Source organism: Salmo salar, chromosome ssa06 (assembly GCF_905237065.1).
Source record: "Salmo salar chromosome ssa06, Ssal_v3.1, whole genome shotgun sequence".
NCBI lineage: Eukaryota > Metazoa > Chordata > Actinopteri > Salmoniformes > Salmonidae > Salmo > Salmo salar.
The window spans coordinates 21130334-21149818 of NC_059447.1; the positions used below are offsets into that span (position 1 = coordinate 21130334).

Consider the following 19485-nt stretch of genomic DNA (forward strand, 5'->3'; position numbering starts at 1 on the left):
CAAATACTTTTAGACAAGTAGTATTTTACTGGGTGGCTTTCACCTTTACTTGAGTCATTTTCTATTAAGGTATCTTTACTTTTACTCAAGTATGACACTGGGTATTTGTTCCACCACTGTTGGATTCTGGGGTAAACTTTGAACATTGTTATACTCAGAAGTATAGGAACATTAGTTACATAAGAGACATGAAGCGTGCCATAATGAAGTTTGGGAGGGGCTGAGTGCAGGGAAAACAATCGCATGTGACAGTACTGATATCACTTAGTTCCCTGCTTAGCAAGAATGACGCAATGTTTAGCGATAAGGTGGAGACTCCACCCAAAGTTGGGTATGAATACTACCACGGGGGAGGCCATGTCTGTGTCTGAATTACAGCTGTATTGACCCTTTGGGAAGAATTAAACTTGGTTAAGCTTCTCTAGTGTCTGAGTTATTTACTCAAAATTAGAACCTAACATTACATAACATATCCTCTAGTCCCAGACATGATAGAGGTGAATGGTTCACTACATAACATATCCTCTAATCCCAGACATGAGAGGTGAATGGTTCACTACATAACATATCCTCTAGTCCCAGACATGAGAGGTGAATGGTTCACTACATAACATATCCTCTAGTCCCAGACATGATAGAGGTGAATGGTTCACTACATAACATATCCTCTAGTCCCAGACATGAGAGGTGAATGATTCACTACATAACATATCCTCTAGTCCCAGACATGAGAGGTAAATGATTCACTACATAACTTATTCTCTAGTCCCAGAAATGAGAGGTGAATGGTTCACTACATAACATATCCTCTAGTCCCAGACATGAGAGGTGAATGGTTCACTACATAACATATCCTCTAGTCCCAGACATGAGAGGTGAATGGTTCACTACATAACATATCCTCTAGTCCCAGACATGAGAGGTGAATGGTTCACTACATAACATATCCTCTAGTCCCAGACATGAGAGGTGAATGGTTCACTACATAACATATCCTCTAGTCCCAGACATGAGAGGTGAATGGTTCACTACATAACATATCCTCTAGTCCCAGACATGAGAGGTGAATGGTTCACTACATAACATATCCTCTAGTCCCAGACATGAGAGGTGAATGGTTCACTACATAACATATTCTCTAGTCCCAGACATGAGAGGTGAATGATTCAAGTATTCTATATCAGCTATGTTTTTTTTAAAAGGCAGTAAATGAGGATGGCAGTAAACTTAACCTGGGTATGTGGTAAGCTGATCCTCCAGACAGTGGAAGTTAAGCTTTCTACACATTTCTGTACTGAATGAAATATTATCACTACCTTTATAAAACAATGTCTATCTTTATTTTCCAAACACAATTCAACACAATCACTTTGTCTTTTAATGATTTTAAGCATATTTTATCACAGGCTTAACACCTTACAAAGGCTTTGTACTTTTTAAAACATTTTTAACATAGGCCACCCCTGTTGTCAAATCAAAATTGTATTTGTCACATGCGCTGAATACAACAGGTGTAGACCTTACAATGAAATGCTTACTTACAAGCCCTTAACCAACATTGCTTTAAGAAGTTAAGAAGAAAAACGTGTTAACATAGATAAAAGTAACAAACAGCAGCAGTAAAATAACAATAGCGAGGCTATATACAGGGGGAACCGGTACAGTAAATGTGCGGCAATTTTGTGAAACTCATGAGAGACAATACGGCCACATTACCATAACGCTGTTTATATAATAGCCTCAGGGCACCGCTTGCAAGCCTCCCTTTTTCCTCCTAACATAACGATGGTCATTAATGCCAAAGAGTTCTATTTCTGTTTCATCAGACTAGAGGACATTTCTCCAAAAAGTACGATATTTGTCCACATGTGCAGTTGCAAATCGTAGTTTTAATAGCAGTTTTGGAGCAGTGGCTTCTTCCTTGCTGAGCGGCCTTTCAGGTGTCATGACATTGCCCTCTTTGGACACAGCGAGCACCATCTCCCTCTGTCTCCTACACCCAGGCTGCTGTGTTCAGAGAGGTCGTAAATTCCTGGAGGAGACTATCTCCTCATGGCCACAGTATAGAGAGTGAGTTTTTATAGAGAGAACAAAGGAATTTCTTCCACCTCACAGAACTGGAGGTCCGAACAATATTTATGTTCTGGAGAATGTATAAAAGATTGGTGAAGAATCCAGCTACGAACTGGTCCGTTTGGTACAATTTTGTGAAACTCATGAGAGACAATACGGCCACATTACCATAACGCTGTTTATATAATAGCCTCAGTTATGAGGCTTACATCTAATTGTTGTATAAAATGAATGAGTGAGGATGGAACTGTTTGTGAAATTGTGTAATGTGATTTTGGACTGTTTAATGAAGGAAACTCCAATTCCCTTTTGGAGTTTAACTAATCAGAGGACCACCCATGAGCACAGTTATGGTCTGGTGTCATGGGACTGGCCCTTTTCTGCTCTTCTAAATAAAATCCCCACCTAGGTTTTCTATCACCAGACCAGCTTACCTCGATAACGAGAGGGCTAAGGTTTGAGACGAGACCAGCTTACCTTGATAATGAGGGGCAAGGTTTGAGAGGAGGCCAAGCTTACCTCAATTACGAGATGGCTAAAGGTTGCAGACCATGCATTTCTCTTGCTGAACTTTTAACCATACCATGTGGTTAAACTCTTAGACTATCGATACCGACAGAATAAGAACAAGTCTTTGATATTAATTACTAGTCTGCAGCTAGGAATTCGGTATCATTGAACGCGAAGACCGACAACCGCCAAAACAGCTAATCTATAACGTCATGAATGAATGTTACTCTGAACTATCCATTCTAACCACAACAGAGAGAGAGACAGAGAGGACAGAGACAGAGAGGACAGACTCTCCAACAGAAACAAACTTTTCAACAGAGATCCCGATGACACACTGAACTCTAACATCAGGTTTTAGTCACAATATATGAAAGAATAGTCTGGTGTGGTTAACAACTACAGACAATGCTGTTAACACTTAGCTTGGTAGCAGGATAATGCATGCACTCCATTTCTCCTGCAGAGGGGGAACACAATAGTGTTGAACCAGATTGTTCTCTCTTCCAGGCAAAGCATTAACATTCAGTTAGCTGTGTGGCGTGAGAGACAGAGCAGACATGACACCGACAGGGAAGAGAGCCCATAACACTCCGGATAATACATCTGTCGCTACGGAAACAGTCCTGTCCTGGTGCTGGAGTCGTGCTCTGCTGGGACTGCTGTATCCTCAGGCTCTGGTTCCATAGGGGACAATAGGAATACCAACACTGTTATACACCATTTTACCACACACATTTTATACACTGCATTTTACTATGAATTTGATCGTTTTGACAGGAATCCCTCTTCGATTAGGTAGACAAAAATAATATACTCAAACATTCTGCCACAAAAGAGTCTTCCTGTGCCACTGGTTCATCTGGAAAGAGAAACCAGAAGCAACCTTTTACAGGGGTTGATACTGTGTGCTCTACCATGTTTTGTGATTTGTTACAGAGACAATTGAATAACAAATCCTGAATTCCCATCTGGGGAGGAGAAGGAGAGCAATAGAGAAACTAAAACAATAAAAACTAAACTAAGTGATCTTGTCGAGGAGTTAGTTCTCCATTCCACTTATATAGCAACATCCTGGCATTTAGCCAGAACAGAAAGTACTCTCCTAATCTTCCCAGACCTCTGCATTCCTCTCGGCAGAGATTGTCAAATGCAAGGTCGTGTTCACTAGGCACGAAATGGAAAGAAGCAGTCTGAAATGGGGAGGAACTATCTGAATAACTTCTTGAAGCATTTTGCAACAGTGTGTCCTAATGGACATGACCCTGGGTGCTCATGTTGTCTGAGTCTTCTGGCTTGAAACAGCTTGAGAAGCAGCAGTCCAATGGCAAGAGAGCCTACTACCACAAATACAGCAGTCACATTCTTGTAACTGTTCTTTGGAATTTCCTTTTGATTTGCAGCATTCTCAGGAACCTGGTGCTGGTCTCATACTGTAACACACAAAATCAGAATCATTAAAAATGAAAATCATGTCACATTCAGGTATGCGATCAGGGATGCAATGAATTAAGTCATGTTTGTAGGGTGAGTCAATTTATATTGGATACTAATAGATGATAATGTCAGAAAAGCAAGATTTCTTGATGGATCATCTGCACAGTGGAAATCATGATGCAAAAAGGAGAATACTAAACAGTCAGTGTTAGAGTGTGAGGAAGGCACTTTGAATTCCAAACTATGTGTTAAGCCCTTAGTTTTTCCTGACTGGGAAATACTCAGGGCCCTACCTATAAACATTGGCCTCCAAAAGCTTTGAGCTCACCTGTGACCTTCAGCATGAAGTTACAATTTGTGTTTCCACTGTCAGTGTTCACCACACACTCATACGGACCCTCTTCTTCAGGCTGGGTTTCTTTAACCAACAGGGACACAACTTTGTCTCTCATTGGCAGGTGGCATGGAAAGCTGATATTTTGGGCTCAGCAGCATCCTGGGATTGGAGGATTGTATATATATATGTGAACACAGGTTCACCTTTGTAATGACCATTCTGGTCCAGCCTCCACAACCTGCTTTATGTTTACATTACCAGGGGATTCCTCACTGAACTTCACAGAGCAGTCTAGGACTGCATCCTTCCCAGATTCCACCTGGATGACCTGCTTCAACTCTGAGCGCTGGTTTAGACCTGTTTAAGCAACAGATAGAAAAACTAAATGAAACAGGACTGTAGTACAGAAAATGTTACAACTGACAGGTGTAGTTTGGATAAAACAAAACTCCTAGACCATTCGATGTGAGCATTTTGGAAGTTGTGGTGTTGGCAAAAGTATTACAAATTGTGCCTGCAGAATGCCTTACTTTTGGATGTCTCCATCCCAGTGATGAGGAGAAACATGAGTGGACAAGCTGAAGACCAATGCCATGTTAGGGCCTTTCTCCTAAGTAGAAAAACAGGGGTTCTGAGAAACAGTGGTCTCTCCACAGGAAAGGGTTCACACCTGACAACAATCAGTGGTTGTGCCAAATTAATCAGAGAGCAACAGTGGATAGCCTGAATAATATGCATTGACTAATACAAGCATTGACTCAACATGCTATTTTTGCTTACTAAGCGAGCAAGGTCAATGTAAAAAAGTCTCACACTATATACATACCCAACAATTTAAAGAGTAAACCTAACCACCAACATTTTGACAAATCTAATTTTGTCAAATAATACTTGTCGACTAAGTGAAATGCTTACTTACAGGCACTAATTAACAGTGCAGAAAATGAAATTAGAGAACTAGATAAGACAGGCAATAATGATAAACCAGAGAAGAAAAAAATCACTGCATTGCTGAAACGATTGTTATTAGGTTCACCCGTTCAATCTTTGGGAGCATATAGTGTGATTTTACTGTTAGTCAACACCTCTACAAACATTTATGGCTGTGTCGTGCGTTTTTCTAGACTGTTCAAAATCCCGACCAAAAGTTACAGCTTCATTAATAAACAAAATAATACTTACAATTTGAGTCCAATCTCCCTATAGTCCCGTCCTCGTGGCAAATCTCACGAGCTAAGAAAATACTTCCACTTTGTGGTTCACCCTCATTTGACAATTCCCCACAGTGGGAAGGAGGGGTCAACTCATTCCCACACCCAATGTATTCCAGACTGTATCAGCACCACCATGTGGACATTACTTTAAAAGTGCTTTGGAAGTGGTCTTAACATGTAAAATGGGATTTAACTGTAAAAAACAGGCTGACCAAATCCTTACTCAGATGTTTCACTTTTGGCTTCAAATAGTTGGCTTACAGTAAATTATTCGTGTGGTATGCCATGCATAACTAAAAACATTTGTGAGATCCACACAAAACATATCTTTCCTCTGATAAAAATAAAACCAGGAGCAAAATGAAAACAAATTCATATCAATCTTTATTGTATTTAGAAATTCACGCATCAAATCTTTTTTTGAATACTTTTCTTTACCATTTACAACAGGGGGAGAATGAGACAAGCAAAAACATCATGCCTTTTCCAGCAGGCGCAATATAGGCACACTACAGGATGGACTGAAATGAGGGGGGGGGAAAAAGATACATAAAGTGCTTCTGTCAACGGTTCTCTTTTAATAGAAAAAAAAGTAAAAACATGAGGGGGTTGGCAGGAAGGGGGGCAAATTCCATGGCTCAGAGGGGACGTGGTGGATTGTATAAGACAGTGGGGAAGAACAGTGGGACTGAGGTGGGGAAGGGGGAAATGGGGGCAATTCTTGCAAAAATAAAAACCTTCCAACAAAACCAGACCTCAACCCAGGATGAGGCTGGACATGCCCCCTGGGGGGTTTCTTCGGCCGGAGGGGGCGGCTGCGTTGGCGGCAGCTCCCGAGGGGGCAGAGGGCTGTGGTGCCTCCTCCTTCTGCTCCTTTTCTTCAGGTTCCTCAGGGCAGTCTACATTACCAAAACACAACACAGAGGAGACACCATCAGGGTTATCACCACCTGGCCCACTGATCAAAGATCTGATCCTTATGATACGACTCAGGCTGCGTTTACACAACCAGCTGAACTGATCTTTGGCCCAATTATTTGCAAGAGAGCTGATCTGATTGCTCAAAAATCAAATTGTGGTAAAGAAATTAATAAAATCAGTATTGGGCTGCCTGTGTAAACACAGCCTATGATCTAGCCATGCTAGAACACAGAGGAACAGCACTTACTCACTACAAACACATATCTTGATCAAAAATATAAAATGCTACATGAAACAATTGTAAAGAATATACTGAGTTACATTTCATGACCCAAAAAACAGTCAAATTGAAATCTATTATTTAAGACCTAATCTATGGATCTCACAACTGGGAATACAGATATGCATCGGTTGGTCACAGATACCTTAAAAGAAATGGGCCTTGGGATCTTGCCATTTAAGCATTCAAATTACCATCAGTAAAATGCAATTGTGTTCATTGTCCTTAGCTTTTCTGCCTATAACATAACCTCGCTGCCACAAATGGGGCACATTGATGTCAAAGTTGTGAACAGCAAACCACTTGCTCACAAGACACCATACACATGCTCAGCGGTTGGACATACTGACAAGTTCCCTAAAACAACGTTGGAGGCGGCTTATGGTAGAGTAATGACCATTAAATTATCTGGCTACAGCTCTAGTGGAGATTCCTGCAGTCAGCATGCCAATTGCAAGCTGCCTCAACTTGAGACATCTGTGGCATTGTGACAAAACTGGCCTTTTATTGTCCTCAGCACAAGGTACACCTGTGTAATAACCGGGCCGTTTAAATCAGCTTCTTGATATGCCACACCTGTCAGGTGGATGGGTTCTCGCCAAAGGAGAAATGCTCACAATAAGGGATGTAAACAAAATTTGTGCACAATGAGAGAAATAAGCTTTTTCAGCATATGGAACACTTCTGGGATTTTTTACTTCAGGTCATGAAACGCACACTTGACATGTTGCGTTTATATTTATGTTCAGTGTAAATCTCATCCAAACCTTGAATTGACAGAATATCTGACTTATCTGACAACGGTAGCACTTTGGTTGTAGCAAGGCCAACCAGCTGGGTCCTGCAACCACTTTCCAAATGACAGATCAGATTACCAATAGCAAGGGATAAATTCAGAAAAATGTGTGGCTTTCAGTAAAATATGTGTGCATAAATGTGCTAGTATAACTCAAATCAAAGCAGATGCAATCAATTGTACTCAACAGTCCATGAGGCAAATCTCATTTGTAATGAAATCACACTGCTGGAGAGACAGGCTGTCAATTGCCCATTAGTGATGTAGAATCTCAGTCAAATTTCCTGAGAGCCATTACAGTATGGTGTAGGTAGGGGCTTACAGCAGCACGTAGGCAAAGTGTGTTAAGCCAGTGTTTAAGCCTATTTTGGTATCAAGGAACATAAAGCTGTGTTTTTTCCTTCAGAACACTGCTTGGATTACATTTTACACCTGAAAATTGTACTACATCTGTGTCAGTCAGTCAAACACTTGGAGGGACCAGAGAAGATCCTCCCAGGGTCCGCTGCCAGTCCAGTACCATTTCAAGCCCCCGTCTCCAGTGCTTAGACAAGACCATAACAGCGGAACAGATGTAGTATCTTTTTAAATGCACTGAGATGTGTGATGCCTTAACCCTCCATTATCTAAAGAACACACTATCACTAATGTTTGCAGCACCTGGAAGATAATAAATAGCCTTGCTCCTCATAGGAACGGCATTATATCATTACAGAACAGATGGCTGACCACAGACGACATGAAAGGGCACAACTGGATCAAAGAGAATCTGATTGTGAGTTGTGACTACAAGGTGTGCCCTAAAAATAAAAAAAGCCTTCTATGAGTCATGTGTTGTATAACTAGGACACCAGAGTTTCTTCTGGTCAGATCAGTAAGGTCAGGACAAACTTCCCAAGTATGACAAATGTCATTGTTGAAAACAAAGGGAGAAACATGAACCCTTTTAAAAAAGGCGGAATCATCAGAGCTGCCACGGTCGACCATGATGCCATTCATTGTGGCCATTCGTAACTAATGGGAGTCATGCACTGCTGTTTACAGACAGCTCTGAGAGAACGAGGAATGTGGAATCTTTCCTTCCAGTCTGTTGGGGACATCTTTTAAGTGGTTTCTTCAAAAGACTTCAATGAGATTCATTATCGGAAACTAAATTATTTTATCTAACCTACAGTACCAGTCAAAGGTTTGGACACATTCAAGGGTTTCTTTATTTTTACTATTTTCTACATCGTAGAATAATAGTGAAGACATCAACTATTAAATGGCATATGAAATCATGTAGTAACAACAAAAAAGTCATTTTCAGGAACCTGTCTTTCAAAAATAATTTGTAAAAATCCAAATAACTTCACAGATCTTCAATGTAAAGGATTACAACACTTTCCCATGCTTGTTCAATGAACCATAAACAATTAATGAACATTCACCTGTGGAACGGACATTAAGACACTTACAGCTTACAGACGGTAGGCAATTAAGGTCACAGTTATGAAAACTTAGGACTAAAGAGGCCTTTCTACTGACTCTGAAAAACACCAAAAGAAAGATGCCCAGGGTCTCTGCTCATCTGCGTGAACGTGCCGTAGGCATGCTGCAAGGAGGCATGAGGACTGCAGATGTGGCCAGGGCAATAAATTGCAATGTCCGTACTGTGAGACGCCTAAGACAGCGCTACAGGGAGACAGGACGGACAGCTGATCGTCCTCGCAGTGGCAGACCACGTGTAACACCTGTACTGGATCGGTACATCCGAACATCACACCTGCTGGACAGGTACAGAATGGCAACAACTGCCTGAGTTACACCAGGAACACACAATCCCGCCATCAGTGCTCAGACTGTCCGCAATAGGCTGAGAGAGGCTGGACTGAGGGCTTGTAGGCCTGTTGTAAGGCAGGTCCTCACCAGACATCACCGGCAACAACGTCGCCTATGGGCACAAACCCACCGTCGCTGGACCAGACAGGACTGGTAAAAACTGCTCTTCACTGACGAGCTGCGGTTTTGTCTCACCAGGGGTGATGGTCGGATTCACGTTTATTGTTGAAGGAATGAGCGTTACTCCGAGGCCTGTACTCTGGAGCGGGATCGATTTGGAGGTGGAGGGTCTGTCATGGTCTGGGGCGGTGTGTCACAGCATCATCGGACTGAGCTTGTCGTCATTGCAGGCAATCTCAACACTGTGCGTTACAGGGAAGACATCCTCCTCCCTCATGTGGTACCAATCCTGCAGGCTCATCCTGACTTGACCCTCCAGCATGACAAGGCCACCAGCCATACTGCTCGTTCTGTGCATTATTTCCTGCAAGACCGGAATGTCAGTGTTCTGCCATGGCCAGCGAATAGCCCAGATCTCAATTCCATTGAGCACGTCTGGGACGTGTTGGATGGGAGGGTGAGGTGCCTTGTTGAAAGAGTGGGGTAACATCTCACAGCAAGAACTGGCAAATCTGGTGCAGTCCACGAGGAGATGCACTGCAGTACTTAATGCAGCTGGTGGCCACACCAGATACTGACTTACTTTAGATTTTGACGCCCCCTTTATTCAGGGACACATTCAATTTCTGTTAGTCACGTCTGTGGAACTTGTTCAGTTTGTCTCAGTTGTTGAATCGTATGTGCATACAAATATTTACACGTTAAGTTGGCTGAAAATAAACTCAGTTGACAGCGAGGGACGTTTTTTTCATTTGCTGAGTTTATTAGATTCTTCAAAGTAGCAACCCTTTGTCTTGATGACAGCTTTGCGCACTTGGCATTCTCTCAACCAGCTTGACCCGGTATGCTTTTCCCAACAGTCTTGAAGGAGTTCCCACATATGCTGAGCACATGTAGGCTGCTTTTCCTTCACTCCGCGGTCCAACTCATCCCAAACCATCTCAATTGGGTTGAGGTCAAGTGATTGTGGAGGCCAGGTCATCTGATGCAGCACTCCATCACTCCTTGGTCAAATAGCCCTTACACAGCCTGGAGGTGTGTGTTGGGTCATTGTCCTGTTGGAAAACAAATTATAGTCCCACTAAGCGCAAACCAGATGGGATGGAGTATTGCTGCAGAATGCTGTGGTAGCCATGCTGATTAAGTGTGCCTTGAATTTTAAATAAATCAGACAGTGTCAGCAGCAAATCGCCACCACCCATTGCTCCTGTTTCTTGGCCCAAGCAAGTCTCTTATTCTTATTGGTGTCCTTTAGTGGTTTCTATGCAGCAATACGACCATGAAGGCCTGATTGACGCAGTCTCCTCTGAACAGTTTATATTGAGATGCATCTGTTACTAGAACTCTGAAGCATTTATTTGGGCTGCAATTTCTGAGGCTGGTAACTCCAATGAACTTAGCCTCTGTAGCAGAGGTAACTCGGGGTCTTCCTTTCCTGTGGCGGTCCTCATGAGAGCCAGTTTCATCATACCGCTTTATGGTTCTTGCGACTGCACTTGAAACTTTAAAAGCACTTAATTTTCCAGATTAAGACATGAAGGTCAGTCAAAGTAATGGACTGTCGTTTCTCTTTGCTTATTTGAGCTGTTCTTGCCATAATATGGACTTCGTATTTTACCAAACAGGGCCATGTTCTGTATACCACCCCTACCTTGTCACAACACAACGGATTAAGGAAAGCAACTCCACAAATTAACTTTAAAAAAGGCACACCTCTTAATTGAAATGCATTTCAGGTGACTACCTCATGAAGCTGGTTGAGAGAATGCCAAGAGTGTGCAAAGCTGTCAAGGCAAAGGGTGGCTACTTTGAAGAATCTCAAATATGAAATATATTTGGATTTATTTAACACTTTTATGGTTACTACATGATTCCATATGTGTTATTTCACAGTTTTGATGTGAGCACTATTATTATACAATGTAGAAAATAGTAAAAATAAAGAAAAACCCTTGAATGAGTAGGTGTCCAAACTTTTGACTGGTACTGTACATAAATACCATATTAAAATACTGACATTCGAAATGGAACCAGAGATACTTACCATTGTTTGCCTGCTGGCACTCCTCAACCTGCCAGATGGAGAATAACAGTCAGCATTTTACTTTATTTTGGCTGAGTCATTTTACTACATCAGTGGCATTTAAGTCCGTTCAAAAACACAGGACTAAGAATCACTGAAAACCATCCATGACAGCAGACTTTGTAGAAACCAAGGCAAGCATCTTACCAGTGGAAAGCCCACACATTACATCTATGAATAAAACAATGGCCGACATATGTCAATGTCAGTGACCCCTCACCCTTACCCCTAAAGGAACGTTGATGGAGGTGATGACCTCGTCTGTCTCATTGTTTTTGGGGAAGAGGAGCGGCTGCTGGCACCGTCTAAGGGGAGCGGACGGTTCTCCGCACAGTGTACCCTTGGCCGTCCCGCCTACGGAGAAAAACAACACCCAGTTAATAAGTGATGACTCAGACTTCACATCACAAATGAGTCAGAGGAGATGACCTCACTACTAGAGTTCTGTAAAGCAGACCTCCTCCTGGAGAGCTACCTCCTGTAGGTTTTCCAGCACACCTGATTCTACTAATTAGCTGCTGGTCAGGACCTTGAGTGAGTAACACAACATGGTTGGAGTAATAGCCTGCATTCACAGTAGCTCTCTGAGAGAAGGGTTTAGGTCAGTGATAGGGACTAGTGTTAGGCCGCATGATAGTTAACATGTCTGGGCTAGGGGGCAGTATTTTCACGGCCGGATGAAAAACGTACCCAATTTAAACAGGTTACTACTCTGGCCCAGAAACCAGAATATGCATATTATTAGTAGATTTGGATAGAAAACACTGAAGTTTCTAAAACTGTTTGAATGATGTCTGTGAGTATAACAGAAATCATATGGCAGGCAAAAACCTGAGAAAGTCAACCAGGAAGTGTAGGATCTGAGAATTGTAGTTCTTTCTAGTCCCTTTCGAAACTACAGTATCTGTGGGGTTACGTTGCACTTCCTAAGGCTTCCATTGGCTGTCAACAGCCTTCAGAAAGTTGTTTCAGCCTTCTCCTGTTACTGTGCAGATAATAGGAGCTCAGTTTGAGTGGACTGCCTGGCAACAAAGGGATTGGATATGCGCGCCGTTCCTTCTTTTTCTGCTTGAATGAATACGCTATTGTCCGGTTGGAATATTATCGCAATTTTACGTACAAAATACCATAAAGATTGATTTTAAACAGCATTTGACATGCTTCTAAGTACGGTAATGGAACATTTTGACTTTGTCTCTGGTACCGTGCTCGCGCGTTATGCCTTTGGCTAGTGCTCTGAACGCACAAACAAAACTGAGGTATTTGGACATAAATATGTATTATTTAAAAATAAAAATAAAACATTTCTTGTGGAAGTAGCAGTCCTGGGAGTGCATTCTGACGAAGATCAGCAAAGGTAAGAGAATATTTCTAATACTAATTCTGAGTTTAGGTGACCCCGAACTTGGCGGGTGTCTGTATAGCTTGCTGTGATGGCTGAGCTATGTACTCAGAATATTGAAAAATGTGCTTTCTCCGTAAAGCCATTTTAAAATCTGACAAAGTGGTTGCATCCAGGAGTAGTATATCTATAATTCTTTAAATAATTGTTATACATTTTGTCAACGTTTATGATGAATATTTTTATAAATTGATGTTAACATTCACCAGATGTTTTGGTGGGAATACATTTTCTGAACATCACGCGCCAATGTAAAATGCTGTTTTTGGATATAAATATGAACTTTATCGAACAAAACATGCATGTATTGTGTAACAATGTCCTAGGAGTGTCATCTGATGAAGATCGTCAAAGGTTAGTGCTTCATTTAGCTGTGTTTTGGGTTTTATTGACATGTCCTTGCTTGGAAAATGGCTGTGTGATTATTTTTGTCTATGTACTCTCCTAACAATCTAATGTTTTGCTTTCGCTGTAAAGTCGTTTTGAAATCGGACAATGTGGTTACATTAAGGAGAAGTGTATCTTTAAAATGGTGTAAAATAGTTGTATGTTTGAGAAAGTTGAATTATGACATTTTGTTGTTTTTGAATTTGCCGCCCTGATATTTCACTGGCTGTGTCCCACGTAGCCCATAGAAGTTAATGGAGTGTCAATGCTAGAAGTGTTAATACAAACATGAGTTTCTTTATGGTTTGTTTCCACTTCACATTTCATTGATCAAAACAAACGTATTCACTGGCAGGGGCAGATTTTACAATTTCGTTGAATGGGTCTAAATCGATTAAAGACTGGTGTGGAAGGCTGTAAACCATTTGCTTTAACATCCTGATTTGTGGTTCATTCCTGTTTTAGTGGAACTGAGTGACTAACATGCAGTATGGCAGTGTTTTTACTGAGCATAATGCTGCTAGGAACTATTTGCCAAGATGACATGAGAAAATGCCGGAAAACCACTAATGCAAACAAATCCGATGGCCTACCTATCAGTCTCAGACAGATAGCAACAGACCATGCAGCAAAGCAGCCAGTGGATGTAGGCTAATCCAGACAAATGCTGAGCCAAAACTCATAGGCTAACCCACATACCCCACTCAGCGAAAGGGCATTTTGTCCAGCATTTAAGCTAGGCTAAAGTCCCATACAAACTCCCACTGAGCAACAACTGTACAACAGAACCAATGGGAAGTCAACAGATTGGTCTACCTGCCATCTATGACTAGAAGTAACAAAGCCAGACAAAGGAATGATTCTTGGTCAATATATCACTGCTTGTTAACGATGTGAGAGGAGTGAGCATTGTGAAGTAATGGCACAGTGACTCAACAAGGTTTCCTTTATTATGGCTCTGCATCTGTTTCAGGCCCTGCTGAATGACTGCTTTAGCTTTGGCAATGGGACAAACCGTGGACATGGCCAATAAGTGATGCTTTAATTGACTATAGTGCCATTACACTTAAATTAAACATTCAGATAGTACTTCAAGATCAAGGTGTAGGTCTGTATCAATGTTAAGCTGAAACAACTGGATTTTTGGCCATTATGTACGAGGTCATTCTTGACCAAATCTTCACCGGAATTATTTTCTATGGAGTGTAATTCCAATATGTGTGCCACAGCTCCCATTTCTGAGGCTAAAAGATAAACAGGCAGAGATAAAGTCACACTGGTCCAGTGGTTTGTTATGAAGCTCAGTACTTTTTATTTAACTAGGCAACTCGGTTAAGAACAAATTCTTATTTACAATGATGGCCTACGGTACTCCTCTGACTGCAGAATGGCCTTTGTGTGGCTGGGAGTGGGCCCTTGAATAAAACCCACTAAGGATCATCTCAAGGCCATGGTGAGTTTAACCGGGCATCACCAGAAAAGGCTATGGCAAAAGCAATGTAAGCAGAGGCCAACGGCCAAATTATAATACCACAATGCTACATCGCAGTATATATTCTACTACACCATGTGGGTGAAACTTCACAACCAGGTGTGTCATTATGGTTGTGTAGAGTAAGTATGATCATATATGTTGAGGACTAGTTCACCATTTTACAACTTGACGTTAGATTGTTCCTCACTCTGAAAGTAGTCTATGGGACAGAAGAAACGAATCCATGGTTCAGTTCTTTAGACAGACACAATCAATGGAAGTGATGGGGGCATGTGAGCATGTTATTTAAATTGTATTAATAATTTATTTTTATGGCCAAATCACCTTAATGTAACAAACAAAATATGGAGTTGATTTGAATTGATTTCAGGTGATTTGGACATTTTGTCGTGGCTAAGGTGAACTGAAGTTTGTAGTGGCTGTTTAAAGAACTGAACCACAGATTAATGTTTTTGTCTTGGCCCAGACTACTTTCAGGGTGAGGAAGCATCCAAAAAAGTTGTAAAATAGTGAACTACTCCTTTAAGTATATATTCATGCATGGTCATGCCTTCTAACCTCAAGGTTAGTGACCTCCCATCCTTGACGTTGAAGACCAAACAAACGATACATTGTTGGCCATCTTCTATATTCACGGAGCCAAGAGACAAATCTCTTTGGCTACATTTCCAGATAGTGATGTCATTAGGCAAACAGCAGCCTTAAGTCAACATCCTATAGCCTACTAACAGACAAAACGGTGCATGCAATCCAAGAATATCCAGACCTAAACACAGCCAGAAAATCCACGTGTATTCACGGAAATTTATCAAGACTAACGCAATTTTAATTAAATATGGGCTAGCCTAGACCAAGTACTCAACTTCCAGATGAGACAGCACCGAAGCCAACCTAACCAAATAATCCAGGTGTATCCGTTTCAATGTGCATACCATGACACCGTTCATTTGTCTGAACTGATCTTGAACCTAGCCTGAGACAATGTGGAATAGCAAGAAGGCAGAGAGACCGACAGACAGAGGTGGCTCCCCCATCAAGGCCCTGCTGTACTATAAGTCAGTCTATGTAGGTCATGTGGAAAAACAGTACACTATGCACATTATCCAATGTCAATGACTGGAGTCTGGACACTGATTGAATGAATGCCCACATAGTTTAACCCCAAAGGGTCTTTGTCAGCTTGATTCCCATTTTGGGCCCATTGTTTGAGCACTCAATGTGTGTGGGTATTCTTCTTTTGCCATGCCACATTTTTGTACCCTGCCCCAGTGGACGTTTGTTGGATGTGTGCGTACACTAGTTTTAAACCAATGTGAGTAGCTAGGAAGTACCGGGTGGGTTGCTCCTCCGATGGGCGTGGGGATCGTCAGGCTCTAGGAAAATGTTGGAGCCCAGTTTGTTCTTGCGTACAGGGGGGGCTTCGTCTGTGCCGAACGATATGTTGGAGGCCCCGCCCGGCGGCCGCAGCACCCTGCAGGACAACAAAGGGAGGGTCAGGTCTGTCATTTGACTGACTGCCACACACACACACACTATTGAACTGACACCCCCTCTCCCAGGACATGCTAAATACACAAAGACCATGTCACACTAGTGATCAGCAGCAGCACTGCTGAAATCATTACATGACAAATACAAACATATTGCTCTGAGTCTGCACAGACACCTCATTGCTCCAGTCCCCTCTTTCGCTCCATTCCCAGTAGGGTCCACTCCCTAAGCCCCAGCTGTCAGACCGAGGGATACTCCCAATCTCTCCTGGCTACAGCTGACTCCACGCGCCTGCAATCTGCCAGGCCAGCCAGCCGCTGATTTGAGCTCGGCAGAAATTCCGCAGCAGTTCCACATGGGATGGCTATCATTCCAGACAGCATAGCCGTTCCAACATTTGATTGGAGAAATCCAGGCTAGATCATGGCCTGCGCTTAAGCACACGGAACAATGTCAAGGTAAAAGAAAACATCAGATAGACTTAATATGTGATCTGAATAGAAAAAAGGCAAGAGAGGATAACCACAGCCCACAAAGCCCACTTCCAAACCGACATTCTTTCCTCCTAGCGAACAGAAGGGTCACAAGAATGAGAAGGAAAGCCTTTTTTCCCCCTTGACTAAGGACAGTCGGGTGGAGGAATTGATGCGTTTGCAGAGCCATTCCCCGACCCCTCCTCCCCTCTATTCAGCTCCAGACTGCTGAATGCACCAGCTGACACTAGGCAGCTGTCCAAAGGCAGACGGGATACAAAAATCAACTTCCCTCCCACCATGAGGTAAAAAAAAAAACACAGAAGACAGTGGCGAGATGAAAGAACTGGATTTGGGTATTGCTGGTGCTGTATGCCACGATTAGTTCATGTGATGTCCAAAGCAGACTTGTTAACCGTTGTGTGATAGCTAAGATGAGCTCATGCTTTCCACCAGGCTGCAAAGAGAAAAGGCTATTTGAGACCCCACCCAACAATGAAACGGCAAATATTTCCTGTGAAACGAGAGGCACTGTGGTTAGAAAAGTGGGACAACTCGACAGTTGTTCAACAGTAGATTGATTGAAAAGATGGCGAGCCTGATGCTGTCACATATATTGAAAGCCTTTGATGACCTTATCTGCTATTACCAAAGGCTTGCAAAGTTGGATTGCTGCTGTCGGGAAAGCCTGCATTTCTAGACTGGTCAGCAGTAGGGCCGACCAAGATGGCTAAAGCAAAGATGAACCGAGCAAAGATTTGCAGGCTTAGCTAAGCCCCCCCACCCCCCCCCACCCAAGTAAAACCCGCATTAGCCACCAATTAGTCGACAACTTAGCTAGCTGGAATACAAATGCCTGAAAGAATGGTTATGATTTCACCGTTGGACTACTTGTAGCAAAACTATCCAGGCCAAAACGGTGTTACAGCTCACGTTTTGGGTTAACTTAATAGCCTATTGTCCGGCCTGCCCGAAACGCAAGATGGGTTGCTAAAACATTTACTATCTTTCTTCCCCATGCCATCCAGCCGCAAAGGCAGGAGTTCCCATACTATATCATGAATGCACGCCGTGGATAATTTTTTTCTGGCAGTGAAACAAAGTTGATTGCGTGCAGACCCTTAGCCTCAAATAAGTCCTCAAGACGTAGACAATACATCATTTAAAAGGCTTTAATGAACTCCTAATAAATAGTTTGGGTCAGTCGTCTTCTTTGAAACATCCATAAAAGGAGCTACATTTGGCATGTAGGCAAATCTATCTACCTAACCAACAAACTACCCCGTTTTGGGTCACCAGAGGCCGGAAGACTATGGGGCTTGGAGCTTGCAGACGAAGAGCAAGTGCTTGTTTCTGCAAATAAAAGTGTTACGCGACAGCTGAGCTTGCTGCTATCCAGAGTGTGAGGTAGCAATCCATACCAGTCACTAGCTAGCTAAGTAGACAAGTTAACCAAACAAGTTGCAGTCCAGACAGACTACTATAGATAGCTAATTACATAGCTAAGTTGTCCTCAAATTGTCCATTATGTTTAAATGTGTCCTGATGCCGAGTCCTTTACACTAAACAGCTCATTTTCAAAGCTAAATCCTAACTTCCACTAACGCCGCGGGCCTCTCTGGTGTGGTAGCTGGAATCGCTAGCAGCAGTAACCAGGTAGCCGATGCCGCTACTAGCCCAAACGCCCTCTTCACACCATATCAGCTAATTAGAAAGACAAATTGTGCCATTAATACAATTTAGCTAAATCAGGAAAAATCAACCGCCCAACAACTGAACGGTTAGCTTCCAATACTGGCTGGTAAGTGGATCCCATTTTCTTTTGTTTGTCCATGAAGATTTTTCGGATTTCATTTTTACCTGGAACTGCTTTTCGCACCGGGATCCATCCCTTGAAAGGTTTTTGTCGTCGTCATTTCGACTGTCTAATTTACAACTTTTGTATTTCGATATGTAACTCGATAAACTACAAAAATATGATTTTCTAAATCATCCGCAGGACACACACAGAAACTGAAATACTGCCTCCACCCGACTGAGCGCATGAGAGACCAGAAGGAAGAGCGCAGCGACAAGTTATCCCAGCCCATAAGTCACAGCCCACTTCAGTTCCACTCGCTCTGGTTGGACGGACCCTTACCGACCCTCTTTCTGGTTGGTGGCACATACCACCAGTCGACGTCAATCGTTTTTCTTTGAAAGGCAACATTCCCCCCTGTGCGAAGCAATTGTCTCAAAAAGTAACCTTAAATCATATTAAGTGCTATTTACTACCAGTTTCATTACCATTCTGTATCTTATATTAGATCTTGATTTAGATCAAAATGCTGTCAGTACAATATCTTTACAGTATCAATATGTTATCCAATGGTGATGAGTTTACACTTTACTCAAAAGAGTTGCTATATTTGTTTGGCTTGTCTTCATACAATAGTCCCACTGTCCTAACATCCTCTTTCCCCGTTTTGACTGTATCTTTACACTGACACTGTATTTTATACAGTCAGTGGAGATCATCAAGCTTTACAGTTCAATCACTGTGGTTTTTTTTCACTGATTAAATCTCCATAATTATGTTTTCATACTGAAAAAGGGGATTGGTGAGCATGAGCTGTTGTACGCACAAGGACACACTCTTAAAATGA

The 19485-nt window shown here is 42.2% G+C and overlaps 1 protein-coding gene and 1 long non-coding RNA gene across 2 annotated transcripts; both read right to left on the minus strand.

Moving 5' to 3' along the window:
- Positions 1-2132: 2132 nt before the first annotated feature.
- Positions 2133-5628, minus strand: LOC106606636 (uncharacterized). The gene is made up of 4 exons (XR_001329091.2): positions 5540-5628; positions 4888-4967; positions 4349-4714; positions 2133-4016 (listed from the first exon to the last, which is right to left on the minus strand). It is a non-coding gene; the product is annotated as an uncharacterized lncRNA (long non-coding RNA).
- Positions 5629-6295: 667 nt separating this feature from the next.
- Positions 6296-18804, minus strand: hn1 (hematological and neurological expressed 1). The gene is given in 5 exon segments (NM_001123720.1): positions 6296-6470; positions 11554-11581; positions 11819-11946; positions 16208-16347; positions 18701-18804. Coding segments are annotated over 5 exon segments (495 nt in total). The 5' UTR covers positions 18757-18804; the 3' UTR covers positions 6296-6327.
- Between the last annotated feature and the right edge of the window lie 681 nt (positions 18805-19485).